At 34.2% G+C, this 27,042-nt stretch overlaps 1 protein-coding gene across 2 annotated transcripts in view; it reads right to left on the reverse strand.

Moving 5' to 3' along the window:
- The window catches only part of DACH2 (dachshund family transcription factor 2), a 714,928-nt gene that overhangs the window by 79,504 nt on the left and 608,382 nt on the right, over window positions 1–27,042 (reverse strand). For both annotated transcript variants that reach the window (XM_026452154.1, XM_026452153.1), the window contains one exon: window positions 24,759–24,894. In XM_026452154.1, the coding sequence (XP_026307939.1) occupies window positions 24,759–24,894 (136 nt within the window). The remainder of the gene's footprint in view (window positions 1–24,758; window positions 24,895–27,042) is intronic.

The following is a 27,042-nucleotide window of genomic DNA, read 5'->3' on the forward strand; positions in this document are numbered from 1 at the left end:
AATTTTGAACTCTGTATGATTGGAATCAAAGTATAATTATTTTCATGTCTAGCTTCTTTCAGTCAGTATTACATTTGTGGGATTCAAACACATTATTGTTTGTGGATGTAAATCATTCCATTTCCTTGCTGAATAGCATTCTATTTTTTGAACATATCTGAATTTTTGTACTCATTCGACGGCTCATGGGCATTTGGGTAATTTCCAGGTTTCGGAAAAACTAGTGCTGTTATGAATATTCTTTTATAAAGCATGATATGCTAGTGGTGAAATACATTAGCTTTCAGGCACCATTAAGATTTGGAGATCATTATGTTAAGTGAAATAAGCCAGGCACAGAAAGACAAACATCACATATTTTCACTTATTTATGGAACCTGAAAATCAAAACAATTGCACTCATGTACATAGAGAGTCGAAGAATGGTTACCAGAAACTGGGCATGGTAGGGAGCTTTGGGGTTGAGGTGGGGATGGTTAATGTGTACGAAAAAATAGAAGGAATAAGACCTACTATTTGATAGCACAACAGGATGACTATAGTCGATAATAACTTAATTGTACATTTTTAAATGAAGAGTTTAATTGGATTGTTTGTAATGCAAAGGATAAATGATTGAGGGGATGGATGCCCCATTTTCCATCATGTGCTTATTTCACATTGCATGCCTGTATCAAAACCTCTCATGTACTCATAAATATATATGCCTAGTATGTACCCATAAAAATTACAGATAGAAAATTAAATTAAGAAAATTAAAAAGTGGAGTGTTGACATCTTAACAAAGATTGTGCCTTTGTTACTCTGAATTAGCAACATGCAGATGGATCTCTAATTTTTCTACTCATTATCAAGAAAAATACTCAATACCTAATTTTCCCAATTATCTAGGAGCTGGATGCCTAATTCTGGAGACTAGTAAACTATCTTCCAAATGGAAAGCTCTCAAAGACAGAATATGGAGGGGTGGGGAATAAAATTGCCTTTCTCTCTTCGTTTCCATAACCATTAATGAGCAGAAGATTATAAGAATTTATACAAAAAGCTCTAATTATTTGAAAATAACTGCTTGTGGATACCAGTTTAGAGATAATAAGGTCTTTCAGATTTTTTTTTCCACTAGTCTAAGTAATGATTTTTTAGGGAATAACTTGAGAGAGCTTTTGCAGGAAGTTAATGAACTGACCTAGTCACTTCTCCCTTTTGATATATTTACCATTAAATGTCTACGATTGTTTGAATCTTTTCTTTTTTTTATTTGTGTGCTCATCTCTTTTGACCTTTAGCAAGTGTGAGTCCACATAGAAAATCCTTTAAAAGTAATTTCTTGAAAGGCATCAAGATTTCAAGATGGCTGACTGGACGCATCTGTTACTTGTCTCTTTCATGGAGAGGAACCAAAATAGTGGGTAGATAATCATCCCTCGAATAGATCATCTAATAGAGAACAATGGTATTTAACAGACAAGTTATAGGAAGCACTGAAATCAAGGAAGTAGAGGGAAGCAAGGCTGTCCACTTGTCCAGGATCAGCTGGGAGCCTGAAGAGGCTCCTCAAGCAGGGAAAGAGTGAGTGAGAGACCTCCAATGGTCCACATTTTTGCCACAGGCTCCTACAATCCTAGCCATGGGAAATCTCAACACTTGCAGGTCCTGATACTAACGTAGGGAGCTACCTGGAGACCACACAATGTCATTTATCTAGAGAGGGATATCATGCTGAGTCCCACATACCAACCAAGTCCTAAGCAGCTGCAGCATGGCAGCATTTTGAGAGCCCAGCCACAATCATACTGCATCCTGCTATAGGATGCTGTAGCATCTAGACATATCTGGAGCCCCATTGACGTTACCTTCCCACAGCTACCACTGCTGGGGACAAAGTGTGAGACACTAGCAGTGAACCTCCTGCCTTATAGGAAGGGCAGTCACACAGTTTCACATGCCCCAAGTGCAAATTACACTTTCTGCAACCTCTGCCTCTTCTGGCATCTGCAGGGCTAAGGCATGAGTGAATCACATGTTCTCCAGCCACCTGCTTATGGATGCTCCCACTGAGAGCATCTTCACTTCCCCTAATAACAGGGCTATGGCATAGCCAGTTCTACTCACACCTGAGCATCCTGCCTACCACACCCAGCAACTGCAGACACCACCAGGGGGCCTGAGAGCTGGTCAGCCTTGCCTTTGCCGACCCCATGTCTGCACACTTTCCAGGGGTCTGGGAATCTCCCAGCCCATTTCAACCAGCGTTGGTACCTGTGCACTCCTTCCAGAGTGGAATATAAAACCCACTCAATCTGCTACTACCACCACAATTCGTACCCACACATATGCACAATCTGCTATCTAGGAGACTGGCCTCCAGCCCACCACAGGCACCACTAACACCAAAATGAACTGCTTGGATCTCAGAGGGTTGTTCCACCATGGCTACTGCCATTGCCCATACAATGCCCACTGCCTAAGGACTAAACAACTGAATTACCTACCCACTGAGCCAACTGGTTCTGTTCCTAGCATCTAAGCAAGCCACGTGGAGGCCCAAGAATCAGCCTTTTTAGACCCACTATCATGGTGCCAGTATATGCCACACTGAAGCCCCAAACAGGCATTCTTGTACCACTCCTGCCAACACTGGGGCTCAGACTTGCTCATTTGGTATCCTACTCTTTAGAAAAATTTTGCCACAGCCCCCACTAACAACCACACTCCAAGCCACCAATGAAATAATAGGTGTTTATATGTCAGATTTTCTTTATCCAGTCTATAATAATTGATGGGCATTTGGGTTGGTTCCAAGTCTTTGCTATTGTACATAGTGCTGTAATAAACATACATGTGCATGTGATTGTATAGTAGAATGGTTTATAATCCTTTGGGTATATAACCACTAATGGGATTGCTGGGTTAAATTGTATCTCTGGTTCTAGATCCTTGAGGAATCGCCACACTGACTTCCACAATGGTTGAACTAATTTACACTCCCACCAAAAGGGTAAAAGCATTCCTATTTCTCTGAATCCTTGCCAGCGTCTGTTGTTTCCAGACTTAAAATAATAAGTTCATGTCCTTTGTAGGGACATGGATGAAGCTGAAAATCATTGTCCTCAGCAAACTAACACAGGAACAAAAAACCAAATATTGCATGTTCTTACTCATAAGTAGGAGTTGAACAATGAGAACACATGGGCACTGGGGGGGGGGGGAACATCACACACTGGGGCCTGTTGAGGTGGGGGGAAAAGGGAGGGAGAGCATTAGGACAAATACCTAGTGCATGCAGGGTTTAAAACCTAGATGATGGGTTGACAAGATGCAGCAAACCACCATGGCACATGTATATCTATGTAACAAACCTGCACATTGAGCACATGTATCCCAGAACTTAAAGTAAAATAAAAACTTAAAAAACAAAATAAAAAGAAATAATAGATATTGCTAATGCCATTTAGAGTTGAAAAAAAATCACACAAAAACTATACTACTACATGCATCCAAAATCAGAGCCAATGTATGCTATCAAACAATCACTAAAAAACATCTTTAGGAAAAAGTCCTCCTTTAAGAAAGCAAATTTAAAGCAAAAAATAAAATAAAATAAAAAATAATGGAAGAAGCAACTTTCACACCAGATGTGCAGATATCAACCTAAGGACACAGGAAATATTAAAAAGCAAAGAAACATGACACCTCCAAAGGAACAAAATAATTCTCAAGCAACAGATACAAATAAAAAAGAAATTTATGAAATCCTGGAAAAATATTTTAAAATATCGATATTAAAGAAGCTCAGTGAGATACAAGAGAATACTGGAAAAAATACAAAGAAATCAGAAAAGCAATTCAGAATATGAGAGAGAAACTTGCCAAAAATATAGACATGATAAAAAAGAATCTAATGCAAATTTTGGAATTGAATAATTCATTGAATGAAATAGAAAACACATCTGAAAGCTTCAACAATGAACTGACTACAGTAGAACAAAGAAGCTCAGCACTTGAAGACAGTATTTTGAAATAACACAGTCAAACAAAAGTCTAGAAAAAAGAATTGAAAAAGTATGAGCAAAGCACATATGGCATATGGGAAATGATAAAATGATCAAATATTCAAATGCTCAATGTGCCAGAAGGCAAAGAGAAAAGCAAAGGTTTAGAAAACCTGTTTTATTAAATAATAGATGAAAACTTCCCAAGTGTAGCAAGAGACTTAGGCACATAGATATAGGAAGGTCAAAGACCTCCAAATATATGCAAGACATAAATGTGTTCTCCATGGCACATTACATCAAACTGTCAAAAGTAATAAACAATGATAAAATTCTAAGAACAGAAGGAGAATAGTGTCTAGTCACTTATAATGGAACCCCAGTGACTTCTTATGAAAAAGCTTACAAGGCAGGATTAAATGAAATGATACATTCAAAGTGCTAAAAGAAAAATAATGCCATTCAAGGACACTATACTCAGCAAAGTTACCATTCATAAATTAAGAAGAAATATATTTTTTTTCCCAACTAAACAAGAGTTGAGGGAATTAATTGGCACTATACTGTCCTGACAATAAATACTCAAGGGAGACCTCCACCTACAAGTGAATGAAGACTATCTACCATCATGAAAACACACAAAAGTACAAAATACACTGGTAGAGCTAGCACAAAAACAAGGAAAACACTCAAATGTTACCACTACAGAAATTCACCAAACCACAATGGTATCTGTAAGAGAAAAATAAAGGAACAAAAAGTATACCATCAACCAGAAATCAATAAATGAAAGACAAGGAATAAGCATTCACACATCAATAATAACCTTGAATGTAAATGAATTCAACTTTCCACTTAAAAGATACAGACTGGCTGAATGGATTTAAAAAACAACAACAACTATATGCTGCCTATGAGAAACTCATCTCACCTGTAAAGACATATACACACTAAAAAAGTAAAGTGATGGAAAAGGATATTCTATGCAGATGAAAACCAAAAGTAGGAGTAGCTATACTTAGATAAAACAGACTTTAAGTCAAAAGTAACAAAGAGAGAACAGAGACAAATAAAGTAAATATATAATGATAAAGTGATAAGTTCAGCAAACACATCTAAAAATTCTAAGCATATATGTAACCAATACCAGAGAACCCAGGTATGTAAAGCAAATATTATATCTGAAGACAGAGATAGTCTTCAATACAATAATAGTAGGGGATTTCAGCACCCCACCATCAGCCTTAGACAGATCATCTAGACAGAAAATGAACAAATAAATATTGTATTTAAACAGCACAGTATATTTGTGGTAGGTAAAAATTAAAATAACTGAACTCATGGATACAGAGAGGAAAAAGATATCTACCAGAGTCTGGGCATGGGAATGGGGGAAGTGGGCATGTTTAATGGGTACAATAAAATAGAAAGAATGAGACCTAGCTTTTGATAGCACAAAAGGGTGACCATAGTCAATAATAAATTAATTGTACTTTTAAAAATAACTAAAAGAGTATGATTGGATTGTTTGTAACACAAAGGATAAATGCTTGAGATTATGGGTACCCCATACACTACTATGTGATTATTATGAATTTCATGCCTGTATCACAATATCTCATGTACCTCATAAATATACTTACCTACTATGTACTCACAAAATTATAAATTATAAGATAAGCTGCAGGTTAGACCAAATGGACCTAACAGACATTTACAGAACATTTTACTTAACAATTACAGAATACATATTCTTCTCATCAGCACATTAAACATTTCAAAGGACAGATTATATATTGGAAGACAAAATAAGTCTCAACAAATTTTTAAAAATCAAATCTCATAAAGTATCTTCTCAAATCACAATGAATTCAAACTGAAAATAAATAATAAAGTGAACTTTTTGGAAACTGAATAAACACAGGGAAATGAAACAACATGCTCCTGAATGTCCATTGGGTCAAGAAAGAAATTAACGAGGAAATTTTAAAATATCTTGAAACAAATGAAAATTGAAACACAACATACCGAAACCTGTGTGATACAGCAAATGTAGTGCTAAGAGAGAAGTTATAGCAATAAACGTATTTATCAAAAAGCAGAAAGATTTCAAATAAACAATCGATGCACCTCAAGGAACTACAGAAGGAAGAACAAACCAAACCCCAAATTACCAGAAAAAAATAACAAATATCAGAGGAAAACTAAATCAAATCAACAAAACATAAAGTTGGTTTTTTGAAATGATAAAATTGATAAACCACTTGCTACATTAACCGAGAACAAAAGAGAGAAGACTCAAAGAAACAAAAGTGAGAAATGACATATTAACATTAAGAATGCAGAAATACAAAATATTATCAGAGATGCTTAAGAACAACTACACACTAACAAACTGAAAAACCCAGAGGAAATAGAAAAATTTATAGACACATACAGCCTGCCAAAATTGAATCAGAAAGAAATAGAAAATCTGAACAGACCCATAATGAATAATGAGATTGAATTAGAGTATTAGTCAATTCTCACACTGCTATAAAGAACTACCTGAGACTGGATAATTTATAAAGAAAAGAGATTAAATTGGCTTATGGTTTTGCAGGCTGTACAGGAAACATGACTTGGGCAGGGCTCAGGAAACTTACTTACTCATGGTGGAAGGCTAAGAGGAAGCAGCACGTCCTACATGGCTGGAGCAGGAGGAGGAGAAAGTGAAGGGGGAAATGCTACACACTTTTCAACAACTAGATCTTGTGAGAACTCATACACTATTATGAGAACAGCAAGGGAGAAGTCCACCCCTACGATTTATTCACCTCCCACCAGGCATCTGTTCCAACACATGGGAATTACAATTTGACATGAGATTTGGGTGGGGACACAGAGCCAAACCATATCAATTAGTAATGAAAAGTATAGCAAGAAAAAAAAGTCCAGGACCAGATGGCTTCATAGCTGAATTCTATTAAACTTTCCAAAGATTAACACCGATTCTTTTCAAATTATTTCAAGACATTAAATTAGAAGAAATTCTCCCTAACTCATTTGACAAAGCCAGCATTAGCCTGATATGAAAACCAGACAAGTATGCAACAAAAAAAGAAAACTACAGGCCAGTATCCCAGATGAATATAGGCACAAAACTTCTCAATATCATAAGGTGGATTCCATATCTTGGCTCTTATGAATAGTGCTGCAATCAACATAGGGGTGCAGAATGTTTGTATCAAAACATCATATTTACCTCATATATATGTACAACTATTATATATCCATAACACTTAAAAATTAAAAAAATAAAATTCTAAACAAAACACTAGCAAACAGAATCAAACAGAAAATCACAAAATACATGATCAAGTCAGATTTATTGTAGGTATGTAAGGATAGTTCAACATACACAAATCAGTAAACACAATACATCACATCAATAGAATGAGGATAAAAAAATACGATCATCTCAATAGCAGAAAAAGTATTTGATAAAATTCAGTATCTTTTCATAATAAAAACCTTTAAAATAGGTAGAAAAGTAGCGTAACTCAACATAATAAATGTCATATATGACAAACCCACAACCAACATCATACTGATTGCAAAAGTTGAAAGTCTTTCCTCTATGAGCTGGAATAAGAAGAGGATGCCCACTTTCAGCATGTCTATTCAACATGGTACTGGTAGTCCTAGCCAGAGCAATTATATGAAAGAAAGAAATAAAAGTCATCCAAATTAAAAAGGAAGGAGTTAAATTATCCCTGTTTGCAGATGACATAATCTTATATCCAGAAAACCTAAAGATTTCACCAAAAAATATTACATCTAATACATAAAATCAGTAAGTTTGCAGGATAAAAAGTAGCATGCAAAAAATAAGTAGCATTTCTATACAATAAAGAAGTAACTGAGAAAGAAACCAAGAAGGCAATCCCATTTGCAATAGCTACAAAAATTTAAAAACAAAACAAAACAAAACAAAACAAAAAACCTAGGAGTAAATTTAACCTAAGGGGTGAAAGATCTCTAGAAGAAAAACTACAAGACTCTGATGAGAGAAACTGAAGAGGACACAAACAAATGAAAAGACATCATGTTTTCATGGATCAGAAGAGTTAATATTAAAATTACCATAATGCCCAAAGCAACCTACAGATTCAATGCAATCTCTACTGAAATACCAATACCATTTTTCATGGAAATAGAATAATAATTCTAAAATTCGTGTGGAATCAAAAACAGCCCAAATAGACAAAGGATTCCTGAGCAAAAAGAACGAACCTGGAGGTATCACACTGTCTGTCTTCAAAATATATTGCAAGGCTATAGTAGCCAAAACAGCAAAACAGTATGGTATTTGGTATAAAAATTAGACACAAAGATAACTAGAACAGAATAGAGAGTCCAAAAATAAATCCATCTATTTATAGCCAACTGATTTTTCACAAAGGCACCAAGAATATACATTGGGGTAAGGACATCCTCTTCAATAAATGATGCTGGGAAAATAGGATGTCCTTATGAAGGAGAATGGAACCAGACCCCAGTCTCTCACCATATAAAAAAGTCAGGCCAAGATGGATTAAAGCCTTTAATGTTAAGACCTGAAACTATAAAACTACTAGAAGAAAACATAGGGGAAATGCTTCAGGTATGCTTTGATCTAGGCAAAGATTTTATGGCTAAAACCTCAAAAGCACACAAGATAAAAAACAAAACTAGACAAATAGGACTATACTAAACTAAAAGGCTTTTGCACAGCAAAGGAAACTAAACAAAGTAAAGAGACATCCTGTCGAATGAGGGAAAACGCTTGCAAACTCTTCATCCAACAAGAGATTAATATCCAGAATATACAAGGAACTCAAATAAGTCCACAATAAATAATAATAAATATTACGTTAAAAGTGGGCAAAGTGCATAGGTAGACACTTCTCAAAGGAACACATAAAAATAGCCCACAGATACATGAAAAAAAGTTCAACATCATTAAGTATGCAAATCAAAACCAAAATGGGATACCTTCTTACCCCAGTTGGAATGGCTATTATTAAAAAGATAACAAATAACAGATGCTGGCAAGGATGCAGAGAAAAGGGAATTCATACACTGTTGGTGGGAATATAAATTAGTGCAGCTACTATGGAAAACAGTATGGAGATTTCTCACAAAACTAAAAATGGAACTATCATATTATCTAGGAACGCCACTACTAAGTATTTATATGAAAAAAATAAATCAGTATACCAAATGAATACCTACAACTCACATGTTTTTTGCAGCACTATTCAGAATAGCAAAGACTGGGAATTAACCTAAGTGTCCTTCACCAGATAATGGATACAGAAAATGTGGTATAATACACAATTGAATACTATTTGGCCACAAAGAAAGAATGAAATTATCTTATTTACCACAACATGGATAGAATTGGAGGTAACTATGTTTAGTGAAATTAGCCCAGCAAAGGAAGACAAATATCACATATTCTCACACATATATGGGAGATATAAAAGTTGATCTCATGGAGGTGGAGAGAAAAATGATGGATATCAGAAGCTGAGAAGGGTGTTAAGGTGGGAGGGGGGTATGAAGAGAGGTTGGCTACAATGAGTACAACCATACATTTAGATAGAAAAAATTAATTCAAATGTTAGACAGCAGAGTAGCAAATATGTAATAAAAACAGTGTATTTATATATTTCAAAACAGCTAAAAGAAAAGACTTGAAATGTTCCCAACACATAGACATGATAACTCAATGTAATGTATACCCCAAATACTCTGACTTTAGAATTTCATACTCTATGCATGTAACAAAACATCACACATACCTCATAAGCATGTAAAATATTATATATTAATAAAAATGCCGAAAAGAAAAATAATATTTTTAAATATTTATTTTCCATTTAAGTCCCTTTTAATCTGTAATGCCTGAGGCATGACAAGTAAGTCAAAAAATGATTAGTAACTTGCATTTATCTTTTAATATGTATGTTTTCATTTATTTTGTTTTGAAGGCAATATATTAGACATGTACATATACACATGGATAGAAATATGTAAGACAACACAGATTTATTATATGTATCTATAAAAATGCACCTATATGAACATTCTTTTATCATAACATCCTATGTTTTCAAATAGAGTACCTGGTTGAAGCCAATGTTTGAAGCTGTTTATGTGTCTATTAATTTTTTATTTATTAAATTACCAAGTGTTTTCTATGAGAGAAAATGTGCTATGTCAAACGAAAATTGATGCTAAAATCTGTATGGACTAAAACAGCAAGATAATAAACAAATACATCGTGTTTTCAAAGCAACACACCTATTACGAATTTGCTCAATGGAGTGCATTAGACATTAAAGTAGTTAAAATAGTAATTGGCACTTTAGCTTCTCTCTTCAGTGGATCTGAATTTCTACATCTCTTTCTGAATAATAAAGATTTTTTTATCTGCTTCCCATTTTGCATCATTCTCTGTATTTGCCTATTTTGTTACAGTTTCAACAAATAAATAATAAAGAAAAAGAGGTTGTTTAACAACATGTGTTCATAGAAGTAAACCATTGGTCATATCAATGTTAATGAATCCACCCAAGATAAAAATTCTGCATGTAAAGGAGAGTTAACACACTGATGTAAAAGCATTGCATTCTTCTTTATTCACCTAATCCAGATAGTCTATTAGGAAATTGTGGGATTACAAGTCTACTTAGGATTTGGAGGCAAATATTTTCTGGGCACAAGTACATTAGTTAGATGCTTTGATAGATACTATTTCTTTACAATGACTTCTAACCCTCAATCAAAAAAATATTGTTTCTCCATTTAAAAAGATGAAAGGTATTCTCTGAAGTTTATTAGTCCCTCCTGACACCTAGATAAATGTTATAACTTATTGCTGTATCCTCATTTATATTTTTTCCTATCCTCATTTATCTTAAACTAGCATTTTTTTTTGGTCACCTTGTCTGTCTGTACTACATTCTAGATGATTTGTTTATATCTATTTTTCAGTTCAGTACTTCCTTCTTTAGTTTTATTCTGTTGATTAACTCATTCGTCTAGTTTTTAATTTCAATGTTTATGTTAATTTATTTCTAACAATTATATTTGGTACTTTAAAAATCTGTTTGGAAATGTTAGTAATACCTAGTTTCTTGCTTATTAATTTAATTCCATGTTTTATTTCCCTAGGCAGTTCAGATAAAGTGTAAAATAAATATCTGTCTGAATACTTACGGATCTAAATCTATGCTTAACTGTTTCTGTGATGGTCTCGTGGTGGTTGGATTCCTTGTATGTTTGAACATTTGGTTTCTTTTTTTATTGTGAGCTCATATTTGGTTCAGTTTAAGGGCCTCAAATACAGGTAGTGAGATCAAAAGATAAACCCTGAGCCCACAATAAGGTGTGGATGCTGAATTTGAGACTCCTGTTAATACAGACAGGACCTTGAGGTCAGTAGTACTCTCTTATCATAAACAAACACAACTTTACTCTGAAGAAAAGCACCTGTATTTTAGATGCATTTTACAATTATTGCTTTCTCTGTGAGCTCCTTGGGGACAGGCATAATATCTCTCATCATTACATTCTCAGTGCCTGAAATAATGTAGGGCACAGAAGACATTATTTATAAAAATAATTAATGGAAATCATAGTAAGAACTGGAATTATGATCCGGATAAAACTGTGCATGTGACAGCTCTTTTTGTTATCCTAACACTGCCACATGAAATGCTAATTAGATTTTTATAACATTTACTCTCATAATGAAATAACAAGATCAGGTCTGATCTATTGTCATCATTGAAACCATCTAAATTCCTCTGTTTATGATAATGTAAACAGTAAATACATTTATCTAACTATAATGCATCATAAGGAATTTTTAATACTTTTTAATTCTTTTTCCCCATGACTTATATAATGCAGTTATCTAAACAAATGCATCCAGAATGAATGAATGAATGAATGTATTTATTCCTGTTTTGGAGAAATTCCTATTTGCACCTGATGTTGAGATTTATTATAGTTCTCAAACATCCTTATTTAGACAGACAGCATGAAAATCAGTAACAACACATACAACAGACTGGAAGTAACTGGAATGTATTTATCTTCCTTTAACCAAGAGCCATTTTAAAACAATAAATGAACCATGATGTGTGTGTGTGTATGAGTGTGTATTTTTAATAAGGCTAAATTCTACAGGCAGCATTGGAGATTATATTGAATTAGAAGATATGAAATATGAGAGCTTAAATAATATAAACTTATTGCTAATTCTATATTAATAATCTCTTAGTCATATTTATACAACTGCTCTAATAACTTCATATGATGATATTAGTGTAGTGATAATGTGGTTTATATTCAGGATTAAGCTAATTGAAAATATAGTCATTTGAATACAAATGTACAAATATCAGTTTACTTGATTCTTCTCTATCATAAAATAGAATATTTTTAAATTACATTTTACTTCTTTTTCCAAGACTTCCATAGTCACCCATCATTCTAGTAGGATTTGTTATGCATGGATATAATCTGCAATTACTATTAAGAAAAAATGCTATGTTCTGATCCAAAACAATCAAATCTATGATTCCTGCAACAAATCAAATAGCCTTAGTTGTATTATTTGTAACATCAGTAATCACAAGGAAATGCAAATAATAACCACAGTGAAATACCACCTTTCACCTGCTAGTATGGTTTCATCAAAAAACAAAAGATAACAAGTATTAGAAAGGATGTTGAGAAATTAGAAATTTGTACAGTATTTTTCTATCATTTCAAATTTTATTATAGGTTAAAGGGTTCATGTATAGGTTTGTTACATGAGTAAATCATGTGATTCTGAGGCTAGACGTCCCACAGTATTGACACCCAGGCAGTAAGCATAGTACCCAACAGGTAACCACCCCCCGTCCCTTGGGTCCCATCTTTACATTAATATGTATTCAATGCTTAGCTCCAACTTACAAGTGAAAATATGTGGTATTTGGTTTTGTGTTCTTGCATTTGATTGTTTAGGATAATTGGCCTCCAGCTCCATCCATGTTACTGAAAAGGACATGATATTGTTCTTTTTATTTCTATAATATTCCATGGTGTATATGTAGCACCTTTTCTTTATCCAATCCACTGTTGATGGGCAGCTAGGTTGATTCTGTATTTTTGCTTTTGTGAATAGCACTGAAATAAACATATGAGTGCACATGTATTTCTGATAGTTGGCTTTCAATCTTCTGTGTATACTTTCTTTTTTTCCTATTTCCTTCCTTGCTGCCTGCCTGCCTTTACTTCTGTCTTCTTGTTTTTTGTGTGTGCTTCACCAATATTTACGTATTGTGAGTCCAACAGCGCACAAAACACATGTTAGTTTAGCTAGAATTTAATTATATTGTAGCATGAGGTCCCTTCATTGTATCTAATTTGATAGATTAGATAGAATAAGAGCCACCTAAAGCATAGGTGGCTCTTATTATTTGCAGGTATGTTCCCTCAATACCTAGTTTATTGAGAGTGTTTAACATGGAAGGGGTGTTGAATTTTATTGAAAGACTTTTCTGCCTCTGTTGAGATAATCATGCGTTGTTGACGTTTTCTTTTCACACTAGCGTCTCACTTAGCAAATCATGTGCTTTTTGTCTTTAGTTCTGTTTATGTGATGAAACATATTTATTGATTTTCATATGATGAACCCACCTTGTATCCATGGATGATGCCTACTCGATCATGACGGAGTAGGTTTTTGATATACTGCTTGATTCAGTTTGCCAGTATTTTGTTAAGAATGTTTGCATTGATGTTTATCAAGGATATCGGCTTGAGGTTTTCTCTTTTTGAAAACTCTGCCAGGTTTTGGTATCAGGTTTTGGTGCCAAGTTTTGGTATCATAGAATGAGTTGGGAAATTAGGATTTGGAGAAACTAGAACCTTGTACACTTTTAGTTGCAATATAAAATTGTGCAGTCACTCAATGTGGAAAACAGTATGGTAGTTCCTCAAAATATATTTTTAAAACATAAAATAGCCATATGATCCAGCTTTCCACTTCCATGTATAAAACCAAAAGTATTAAAAGCAGGAACCTGGACTGATATTTGTACACCAACATTGATACCAGTATTATGCACAATAACAAATACATGGAAATAACCCAAATGCCAATTTATGGATGAAATGGTTAAATAAAATGTGGTACATAATACAATAAAATATTATTCAGCCTTATAAAAGACAGAAATCTTGCCATACGTGACAAGATGGATGAACCTGGTGGACATTTGGCTAAATGAAAAAAGCCAGTCACACAAGGACAAACACTGCATGATTCCACATATATTAGTTATGTAAAATAGTCAAACTCATAGAAACAGAGAGTGAATAGTGGTTGCCAGGGACTGTGGAGAGAGAGAAATGGAGAATTGCTGTTCAACTGGTATAAAGTTTCAGTTATGCAAAATGAATAAGTTCAAGAGATCTGCTGTACAGCATTGTATTTACAGTCAACAATAGTCTATTGAGCACTTATAAGTGCATAAGATGGTAGGTCTCATATTAAGCATATTAAGTTTTTACAGCGAAGAATAATAATAGAAATAGAATTTACTTAGAAAAAGCAATCGAATGAATTGTACTAATAAAGCACAAAAACCACAGCGTCATCTTGATAGATACAGAAAAAGAATGTGAAAAAATACAACACGTTTTCAAAGTAAATACACAAAACAAACTAAGCATAGATGAAAACTTCCTCAATCTGATAGGAGACATCTATAAAAAGCTCACTAATCACATCATATTTAATGGTAAAAACTGAAAGCTTTCCTCTTAAGATCAGAAATAAGACAAGGATATTCACTCTCATCATGTCTACTCAACATTGTTATCACAGTCTCTAGCCACAGAATTAGGCAAGAAATGGAAATAAAATGCATATAGATTGGAAAAGACAGATAAAACTATCTCAATTTGTAGATGGTATGATCTTATGTAGAGAAAATTCTTAAAGAAACTACAGAAAAAAATTGTAAACAATCTATATAAAAACCATTAAAGTTAAAAAATCAATACATTTGAAGAATATAATATAGAAAAAATAATTATATTTCTACACACAGCAGTGAACAATCTGAAATTAAAATTAACAAAACAATTTCACTTATAAATAAATTTGAAAACATTTAAAAACAAAATAAGGCATACCCTGTTCTTTGCTCTTTACAAATACTATATTTTTTACCAACAAAAAGTTCATGGCAACCTTATATTGAACAAGTCTATTGGTATCATTTTTCCAATAGCACTTGTTCCTTTTTGTCTCTGTGTCACGTATTGGCAATTCCCATGAAATTTCAAACTTTTAATTACTATTATAACTGTTATGGTGGTCTATTATCAGTGATGTTTGATGTTATGATTATAATTGTTTTGGGACTCCATGCACTGTTCCCATATACAATGGCAAACATAACTGATAAATGTTTTGTATGTTCTGACTGCTTCACTGACCTGTTGTCCCCTCATTTCTCTTCCTCTGCTCAGGTCTTCTATTCCCTGAGATACAACAATATTGAAATTATGTCAACTACGCATCCTCCAATGGCCTCTAAGTGTTCAAGTAAGAGGAATAGTCACATGTATCTCACTTTAAATCAAATCTAGAAATGATTAAGCTTGGTAAGGAAGGTACGTCAAAAGCCAAGATAGGCTGAAAGCTAGGCCTCTTGCACCAAACAGCCAAGTTGTGAATGCAAAGGAAAATTTCTTGAAATACATTAAGAGTGCTACTCCAGTGAAAACACAAACGACAAGACAGTGAGCTAGCCTTATTCTTGATATGGAGAAAGTTGTAGTTATCTGGATGGAAGATCAAACAAGTCACAGCATTTCTTTAATCCAAATCCTAATCCAGAGCAAGGCCCTACCTCTCTTTAATTCCTTGTAGACTGAGAAAGGTGAAGAAGCTGCAGAAGAAAAGTTAGAATCTGACAAATATGAGTTTATGAGGTTTAAGTAAAAGAACAATCTCCTTAACATAAAAGTGCAAGGTGAAGCAGCAAGTGTGGATGTAGAAGCTGCAGCAAGTTATCCAGAAAATCTAGCTAAGATCATCGAGGAAGGTGGCTACACTAAATAACAGATTTTCAATGTAGACAAAACAGCCTTACATGGGAAGAAGATGCCATCTAGGACTATCATAGCTAGAGAAGAGAAGTCATACCTGGCTTCAAAGCTTCAAAGGACAGGCTAACTCTCCTGTTAGGTGATAATGCAGTTGGTGACTTTAAGTTCAAGCCAATGCACATTTTCCATTACACACACACACACACACAAAACCTGTAGTTCTTAAGAGTTATGCCAAATTCTACTCTGTCTCTGCTTTATAGATGGAACCATGAAGCCTGGATAATGGCACATCTATTTACAGCACGCTTTGTCGAACATTTTAAGCCCACTATTGAGACCTATGGCTCAAAAAGAAAAGATTCCTTGCAAAATATTACTGCTCACTGCAAACGAATCTAGTTACCCAAGAGCTCTGTAAAAAGAAATTCAGTTTTCATGCCTGCTAACACTACATACATTCTGCAGACTATGTAACGTGGAGTCATTGTTTGACTTTCGGGTTTCATTATTTAAGAAAGGCATTTGGCAAAGCTAAAGCTTCCATATATAAAGATTACTCTAATGGATCTAAGCAACATAAATTGAAAACTTTCTGAAAAGAATCCATCGTACTAAATGTTATTACAAACATTTGATTCATGGAAGGAGGTCAAAATGCCAACATTAACAAGAGTTTGGAAGAAGTTTATTTCAACCCTTGTGGATGACTTTGAGGGACTCAAGATTTCAGTGGAGGAAATCATTGCACATGTGAAAATAGCAAAAGCACTAGAATTGGAAGTAAAATCTGAATATATGACTGAATTGCTGCAATCTAAAACCTGAATGGATGAAGAGTTTTTTTGTTTTTTTATGGATGAACAGAGAACATGATTTATTGAGATGGAATATACTCCTGAAAAAAATGTTGTGAACACTGTTGAAATGACAACAAAGTATTTAGAATATTACATAAACTTAGTTGGTAAAGAAGCAGTAGAGTTTAAGAGAATTGTCTCAAATTCTGAAAAAAAAAAATTACTGTAGATAAGATGCCTTCAAACAGCATTGTATGCTACAGAGAAATCTTTCATGAAAGGAAAAGTCAGTTGATGTGGCAAACTTCATTGTTGTCTTACATTAAGGGATTTCCACAGCCACCCCAAACTTCAGTGACCACCACCCTGATCTGTCAGTAGCCATCAACATCAAGGGAAGGCCCTCCACCAGTGAAAAGATTATGACCCGGTGAAGGCTTGGATGATCATTACCATTATTTTAGCAATGAAGTGTTTTCAAAGTAAGGTATGTATACTGTTTTTTAGAGTTAATGGCATCACACACTTAATAGACTACAGTATTGTGTAAATGTAACTTTTACATGCACTGAGAAATCAAACAATTGTGTGACTTGCTTTATTGCAATATATGCTTTATTGTGGTGGTCAGGAACCAAACACGTGATATCTCTGGGGTATGACTGTGCTGAGGAGTAAACTTTAAAGAAGTGCAAAATGTATAGTTTGAAAACGACAAAACATTGCTGGAAGAAATTAAAGAGAACCTAAATAATAGAAAAATATCTTGTTTTCACAGATCAAAATAATTAAAACTGCTTATATGGCAATACTAGCCAAATGTATCTACAGTTTCAATATAATCCTTGCAGTAATTCCAGTTGATATTTTATCAGAAACTGATCTAAAAATTCTCGTAGAAACACACAGGATCAAGAAGACCCAAAGCAATTCTGAATAAAATAATAAAAAGACTCATATGTCTTTATTTTAAAACTTATTATAACTCTATAGTAATCAGGATAGTATGATACTGGCAAAAGAATAGACACGTAGATAATTGAACAGAATTGAGAGTCTAGAAATCAATGCTTAGTTTTACAGAGAAGTGATTTTTGATGAGGGTGCCTACTTAATTCAATGCGGAAATGTTTAAAACAAACAGTGCTAGGATAATCGAATATTCAAATGCAAAATAATGAAGTTGGTCCCCTATCTAACACCACAAAAATTAACTCAAAGAGGAGTACAGATCTAAGTGTAAGAGCAAAGCGTTCTTAGATACAACACCAAAAGCACATGTGTCAAAAAAATAGATAAATTGATCTTTATGAAAATTAATAACCTGTCTGTCAAAGGATACTATGAAAACAGTAAAAAGATAACCCACAAAATGGGATAAAATATTTATAAGTCATATGTCTGATAAAGATATTGGATCCATAATATAAAATGAACTCCTACAACTTAAAAACAAATGAGAAATTAAATTAAGGAATTAAAATGCCCAATTAAAAAATGGACAAAGGACTTAAATAGATATTTGTCCAAAGAAGATATATAAATAGCCAATAAACACAGGAATAGATGCTCAAAATGATTATTCATCAGCGAATACAAATCAAAGCCAAAATGAGATAATACACTGCAAACATTAGTCCAGCTATAATCAAAATCACAGAAAAAAGTAAGTGTTGGAGGGAGTGGGGAGAAATTAAAACCTTCATATATTGCTGGTAGGAAATGTAAACGGTTGCATACACTTCGGCAAACAGTGTGGTAGTTCCTCAAGTGGTTAAACACAAAATTACCATAAGACACATCAATTTCACTCCTAAGTATGTATACATGTGAAATGAAAACACAAGCCAACCCAAAACTGTATGCAAATGTCCACAGCAGCATTATTTGTAACAGCCCAAAAGTGGAGGTATCCCAAATATCCTTCAACTGATGAATGGATAAATAAAATGTGATGCATGCATGCAATGAAATAATATTCCACCATAAAAATAAAAGCAAACAGCTTCATTAAAAAGTGGACGGAGGACATGAACAGACTTTTCAAAAGAAGGCATACATACAGCCAGCAGCATATAAAAAATATTCAATATAATTGATCATTAGAGAAATGCAAACCAAAACCACTATGAGATACCATCTCACACCAATCAGAATGGGTATCATTAAAAAGTCAATAAACAGCAGATAGTGGCAAGGTTGTGGAGAAAAAGGTATGCTTATACACTGGTGGTGGAAATGTAAACTAGTTCAGCCACTGGGGGAAGGAGTTTGGCAATTTCTCAAAGAACTTAAAATAGAACCACCATTTGAGCCAGCAATTCCATTATTGGATATATACCCAAAGGAATATAAATCATTCTAAATAATGCATACATATGTTCATTGTGGCACTGTTCACAGGACCAAAGACGTTAAATAAACCTAAATGCCCATTAAAAACGTGGTACATATACACCACAGAATATTATGCAGTCATAAAAAAGGACAGGATGATGTCCTTTGCAGCAACATGGATGGGGCTGGAGGCTAAGAGAGAGAACTAATGTAGGAACCGAAAACAAAATACTGCATGTTTTCACTTATAAGTGGAAGATAAATATTGAGAATACATAGAAACAAAGAAGAGAACCAAAGACAATGGGGCCTACTTGAGGGTGGAGGTTGGGAAGAGGGAGAGGATTGAAAAACTACACGTCAGATATGATGCTTATTACCTGGGTGACAAAATAATCTGTACACCAAACCCAAGTGACACAGAATTTATGTATACAACACACCTGCACATGTACCTCTGAACTTAAATGTTAAAAAAGAAATATGACAATGCTTTTATTCCAGGTGAAATATAACATATATTATTGTGACAAAAGGACGTTAAAACTATTAGCTGTTCATCTGTAGGCTCTGGGTTAACTTAACATGTAACATTTCAAAGGGCTAAATTCTTGGGCTGGGTGGTGAATTTATTGTTCAACTATTTCTGTAGCATATCAGACTTGATTAATCAGAGTGTTTGGGGCATTTTACACGTAGAGAGTTTTCTATTGAAAACATTTACTTCCCAGTGCAAAATATCACAAAAACCCATTCCCAAGAGCAGTTTGAGAGATAAGTGGCTGCCAGAGGAAGGGGATTTTACTCTGTGCCTTTGTTTCCATGTAGGTAAACTAGAGTGAATAGTCATAATTGCTGTATTCTAAAGAATCCCAGAACTGACTCTTAAAGACCACATAACACAATGTCATAACGTGATTAATTTGGTCAATTTATTCGACAAAGTCTGTGAAAAAATAAAATCAAAAGCTTTATTTGACTGATCCGTCAGTTTATTCAAAATACTTGACTCAAAACTAAAATCACAATAGCGGGCACAGTCAAAATGGATATCAATGCTGTGAAAGCTCAGGTCATACAGACTTTGAGACATGTATTATAATGTCATCCAGTTTTACCAGATACAGTAAGGGTGGGCTACATGAATAGTCTAAACGTATGTCTTTATGTTCTGAAAATTCCTTCATAATAGCAAAGTTGGCATTTTATAATTTTCAGAGCTATAAATCATTTTTAAAATCATGATGATACTCAAAGCAGATGTGAAAACATATGTCTGCCACAGTTGTATAAACTGCTTACTTGTCACAGTTAATAAATGTTGACACTTCTACTTTAACTCATTCCCTTTTAATAACTAAACTCTATTTCAGGAAAATATATTTTTCTCTTACCATCACAAATATAACTGGAAGGACTTGACTTAGATAATCCCATTTTTTAAAAAAACCTTTCCACTATAACTGGGGTGCAGTTTAATATGCCACTCTTGCTTATTAACGTCCTCATCAGGATATGTGACCAACTTATTTGATTTAAACAAGTAAAATTCTACCATTCCACAGCAAGAAATTCAGAAATATCAGTGCATACTACTATATATTTTATGAAAATCAGTTACTGTGCACCTGTAATAATGCTCCAGCTGATTTTTCATAGGCCACAATAGCGTACACTTACGTGCTGCAGTACACAGGACAGTCCCAAATGCCATTTTGACTGATGGGGTTTGCAACTCTGATTGTATCATACACATCAAGTACAGCTTGGGACTTTTCTAGCAAAGCTGCTTTACTACCAAGATGTCCTTTAAATAGTCATGAGATGGTCGGGAAAAAAGTCTCAGGAACAAATTGCTGCTGGGTTATAAATGAAGTTTCACCTATAACTAGACTTTCATTACCTGTGCAAGAGTTTGGGTAGTTTAATATCATGAACCTGACTTTCATTCTGACAACTATTCCAAAATCAGTCATTTGCATTTTGGAGCCCCAGAGGATATAGCCTTTCACTGTCAGGCTAAGAAAAGACAAAACATGTGGCTAGGAAATCAACCATAGATCAATGAAATTAAAATCATACATTATTTCAAATTCCAACTAAAATGCTCATCTAGGTAATTATGAAGCACGTTCAGTTTACAGAAAAGAGAAAACATTCTTCATTAACTCTCCAGTTCATGAAGTATTTTTTTCTATACATTACAGGCATCTTTAGTAGATAATAGAAAAATTTACCCTGTGGTGAAGTACCAATAAACTATCTGATGACCTGAGAAATTATGTTGGCTACTGTCTAACTCATGGTGACAGCAACAATGTATCATCTATGCCATATGATTATATATTTTCCTTTTGTCTTACCCTTTCAGCCTTATAAACAAAGTTGTACTCAGCTTTCATATTAGGAGAGCATCACTTTAAAATTCTTTATCTTCCTTGAACAGCTCTCCTAAGACAAAACTGGATACTATGCCGAGGTGATACATGTATCTCAGCTGATCAAAAGGCAGGTTGAGATAATATGTATCAGTATTCCAGGTAAATACCTGATGGGCTAACTTGCTAAGCTTTCATCTGAAATGTCCGAATTAGTATATATTTTAAAAATCACTTTCAAGGGTTGACAGAAGCAGCTCCCCTGTGTGACAGCAACTCAGTTTTGTCAAATATAACCGTCAACTATAACCAGCAAATGGTGAATCATTTAAACATAGTTAAAAAGGTAAACATATAATACAAAGGGAGTCAGGTGTCTCTGAGCTGGCATAGTAAGAGGGCTTAAGATAAAGTTTCCAACCACATGCACAGATAAATTTCTGGTGGATATGTAATTTATAACCTCCCAAATAAACAAGCTTCAGATAAACATCATGGTTTCTACTATTAAGATAACTTATCCAAAGTTAGTACGAATCTATTCTTACTAAGGGAATTGTGGATGCAGTATATAGCACACGGGTGTTAACTGAGCTAGTATCTGATTATTATATGTGTATCAAATAAGCAAAAATCATTTTACCTTTATTATGTTTTTGGAATTTTTTGATGGTTACTCCATTATCCTGAACAACAGTAAGTTCCTCTCTATTGCTGGGCATCATAAGTATAAATAAGAGATGTAACTGAGTAGTTTTCTATGTAAATACCCAGAAAAAAGGCAGAAAACATCACACAAATGACTAATATAATCTAGTAACAACTAACATAAGTTTTATATACTTCTATTTCTAAAACAGTAAAAGACTTTTTGTTGGTCTGAAGATCATATAATGAAAAATCAGTAAGCTGCTTGATCAAGTATATACTAATTATAAAGTATAATTAGTATATACTTAATATATACTATATATATTATATAATATATATAAACATATATACATAAGAACTTGTTAAACATAGCAAGATTAATAGATAACATAACTTTCTGGAAATTATTATGATTCTTTATAAAACATATTGAAAGAGAAAAAATGTTAATTTTCAGAGTTTATAATTTAATTCTCTTTACTCATATTTTATTCAAACATTATACAGCCCTATTAATAAAATATGGTAACTGTAAATGTAATATGTAAAAATTCTCAAGCCTTTTTATTTATTTATAGACATTCTTGGTATCATTGTTAGACAACTGTGGAATGTGCATATAGAGCCTAATTACTGCCAGTGTAATTAGAAGTAAACTATACTGTCAACATTTTTTTCTAGGATATTACATTGCTTCGGATATGTTTGATTTTACCTCTAAGTATAAGTTGCCCATTCTTTTATGATATATCTATTACCAAGTATATTTACCTATGTGCTCTGCTTTTTAGCCAGCACTCAATAAATAATTATCTCTATATATCCCTTTCCCATTTTTGTCTCCTTCTTCCCACCCTCATCAGTATGAATGGTATCCCAACAGAAGAATGTGTCCTTTTGCTTCTTGATTCATTAGTGGTCACTCATTTGTAGACTCTCGTGCTTTCTAAGACTTTCTTGAATCAGTTGTACACAATGTTGTAACAACCAGGTAGTCTATGTCACAGAAAAGAGTAAAGCTAGAAGACGTCTATCAGGTCTTCCAGGAATTAAACTTACTCTCTGAGAGACATTAGCCTCAAGCTCTGATCTATTGGTTCTTAACCCTGGCTGAACATAAGAATCTACAGGAGAAATGCTGAAAAGCAAAACAAAATACTGCTGCCCAGGCTCTATTCCAGACCAAGTGAATCAAACTCTGAGCATGTGGCCTCAGCATCCATATTAATAAAAACTCCATAGGTGATTATATTTGGAAGCCAGATGTGAGAAACACTATGCTCACTATGAAGCTAAAGAGCTCCAAAAAACATATAATACTGACAAGTTAAGTGAGATTTGGATTAATTTCCCCAAGGGATAGTCTTCATCTTTCTGAAATCTAAAACCTTCCCTAATCTCCCAAATTTCTCTTCCCCCAAGAAAATACATTATTTTGGAAAGGCTGAAAGCAATAGCTATTATGAGCTGTAAACATTCACAGTTCACTTAAACAACTTCCCCCCTTTAAGACTAAACGAATAGCAAAAATCATTTTGTCAAAAGGAAATGGGTACATAGGAGATTGGACTGTGTAGGTACAGAAGATTAACGAAGATTTTACCTAACTCAATTGATCGGTAATTACTACACACTAAATGAGAATTTGTTACAGCTGAATGTACCTGTCGACTTCTATATAGCTGAGTAGAATTAGATAGCAGAAAATGATAAGTAATCAAAGTCAAGTCACACAGAGAAGAGTAATTTTTATCACCCACACTTCCTTGGCACTTTTTTCACATAATGTTTCATTTCACCTCTCAATAATCCAGCACATTAGACAGGGTGATAAGGTTTTTTCCATATAATAAGTAAAGAAACTCATGGTTGTTAAGTGGCATACACAAGATGTTATAGCTAGTTAGTGCCAGACCCATAGCTAGACTAAAGTTTCCAATATGCCACATCACAACCAATTTCTGGAAGAGTGTCTATGGTGTAAGGCTTCTGAGACAACAAAATATATATAAACATAGGGGAAATCATGTTAAATATTTATGATCTAAGTTGTTGAGATTGTGGCAAATCTTATATTGATTCACTTTTTATTCACTCTTAAAAGGGGAACTGCCTAAAGGATATTTTAACTTCCCTTATTCAAAAAGATATTGTGACTGTGTCAGATGTATTATATCACATATAGAACTCACATATACTCTACAAACATTTCATCATATTACTTCCATGAGATTGAATGATACAGTAAAGGAAGATCTTTGCAGAGAACACATTTCTAATAATGTAAGTTTCATTTTGTTGGTCATATTGTTTCAGCAATTACAAATGACCAACTTTCAAAAAGCTATTTATATTAAAGAGGTGGCAGCTTCCCCAGCTTTTCCCTCTCCTCTGTTTTTCCCAACAACCTGAAACAATATTTTTCAATTACCTGTTTCAGAAAAGTTACTCACCCATTCTTTCCAAGTGATGATCCATCTGAGAGGGAGAACTGGACACACTGCTGCTGGAGTGGGAAGAGGTCTGGCTCCCAGGACGATGATTCTCTTCCAGACAAGGAGCAGGAGAAGGACTCTCTGGGATCCGCTCCTGACACAAAAGGAAACACAAAAGGAAATGTCATCTATGCGCCAAGTTTTTATGTTGGTTGAGTCTATACATTTGAAATGTTGACCTCTCACTTATTGTGAAAGTGTACTCATCTACAATAATTCGTCTTACAAACATATCTCTTTTTTTTATTATACTTTAAGTTCTAGGGTACATGTGCACAACGTGTAGGTTTGTTACATATGTATACATGAACCATGTTGGTGTGATGCACCCATTAACTCATCATTTACATTAGGTATATATCCTAATGCTATCCCTCCCCCCTCCCCCCTCCCCACAATAGGACCCGATGTGTGATGCTCCCCTTCACTTCTCAAAAAACATCTTTAAACAAAAATATATTTTTGATTCTTGTGAAATGAATAAAATATCATGAGGGCTAAATTATAGAAAAAACAAAAAAGCATATGGTAAAGGGTCAAGAAAAGTTAATTTCCATGTGCTCTCCTAAAAACTTCATAAATGATTAATAGTGTAGGTGTGTTTTGAAGGTTATTGTTATTGTAGCTTCTAGATTGATGTAAAGTTCATAGGAAGGCCTGAAGGGTGATACTCCTATCTCATTAAGAAGGAGAACTCCCATATGTAAAGACTTGAGAGCCCTGGAATAAAACTCACAAATCGTGGCACCTGGTACAAGCTGAGCTTTTCTGTGTGGACAAAATTTATGCAAATAATATACTTGGATATTAGATACCTGTAACCTCTCAGACCTTAATAACTTATGTTGAATTCTGCCAAAAAAATATTTTAATAGCCTGGGCACGGTGGCTCATGCATGTAATCTCAGCACTTTGGGAGGCTGAGGCGCGTGGATCACCTGAGGTCAGGAGTTCAAGACCAGTCTGAGCAAAATGGTGAAACCCCGTCTCTACTGAAAACACAAAAATCAGCCAGGCATGGTGGCAGGCACCTGTCATCCCAGATATTCGGGAGGCTGAAGCAGAAGACTCGCTTGAACCCAGGAGGCAGACATTGCAGTGAGCTGAAGTCGCATCACTGCACTCCAGTCTGGGCAAAAAGAGCAAAACTCCATCTCAAAAAAGTATATATATTTTAGTAGTCACAGTACACGATTATTGTTTTTTTCAAACTTAACGCTACTATCTATCAAGGTCACTTCTTCTAGTATTCCATAGATTTTTGTAGTTTTCAGTAATGAATTTTAATAAAATATTTTTCATACTTCTGCAGTAATTATTATGGCTCTCAAGACTTCTGATTATTAAAATTGCTATAAAACACTGAAGCTATTCACCATGTTTATGCATCACAAATTGATGAATAAATCCAAATCATTAAGTTAATTTGATCAATAAAAGAACCAAATTGCAGTGCTTATGCACATATGCAATAAATGTGACTGGGTGATAGACATGCTGGGACAGAGAATGTTCTATAAAATATTTAATTCATCCATAATAAATTTCTTCAATTAAATGTTGTATCTAATTATCTGTAATCACATCATTATTCTAATCACCATAACATTAAGAAATAATTTGTCAAATATGTGCTTGTACATTTCCACATTGATTTTGCATGAGAAGCCCAAATAACCCCCCTAAAAACTGTTTGTTTAATGCAAAAGTAATAGCATGACAGTTAAAATATATTATTTCATTAGTAGTAGTTAACATTATCCAATGTCTGGCATTGCAGCAGGCACAATGATGCCACCTCCCCAACTTAAAATCTCCAGTCCCCATCTTAATCCCAAGAATCTGTGAATTTGTTACTTCACATGGCCGAAGGGACTTTGCAGATGCAATTGAGAATTGTGGAATAGGGAGATTATACTGGATTATCTTAGTGGACCCAATCTAATCACCAGGATTCTAAACTGTGGAAGACACAGGCAGAAAAGAAGGGTCAGAAGGAGAAATGACTGCAGAGGAATTGTCACAGAGATGCAACATTGCTGGCTTTGAAGATGGAAGAAGGGAGCCATGAGCAAAGAAATGTGAGTGGCCTTTAACAATAAACACTGGGCACTTCTAGAAGGGGTAGAGAGGGAAAGGGGAAGGGCTGAAAAACTACCTATTAGACACTATAGACACTACCTAGGTGATGGGACCATTAGTACCCTAAACCTCACCATCACATAATATATCCATGTAAAAA

The sequence above is a fragment of the Piliocolobus tephrosceles genome, chromosome 12 (assembly GCF_002776525.5).
Source record: "Piliocolobus tephrosceles isolate RC106 chromosome 12, ASM277652v3, whole genome shotgun sequence".
Taxonomy (NCBI): Eukaryota; Metazoa; Chordata; class Mammalia; order Primates; family Cercopithecidae; genus Piliocolobus; species Piliocolobus tephrosceles.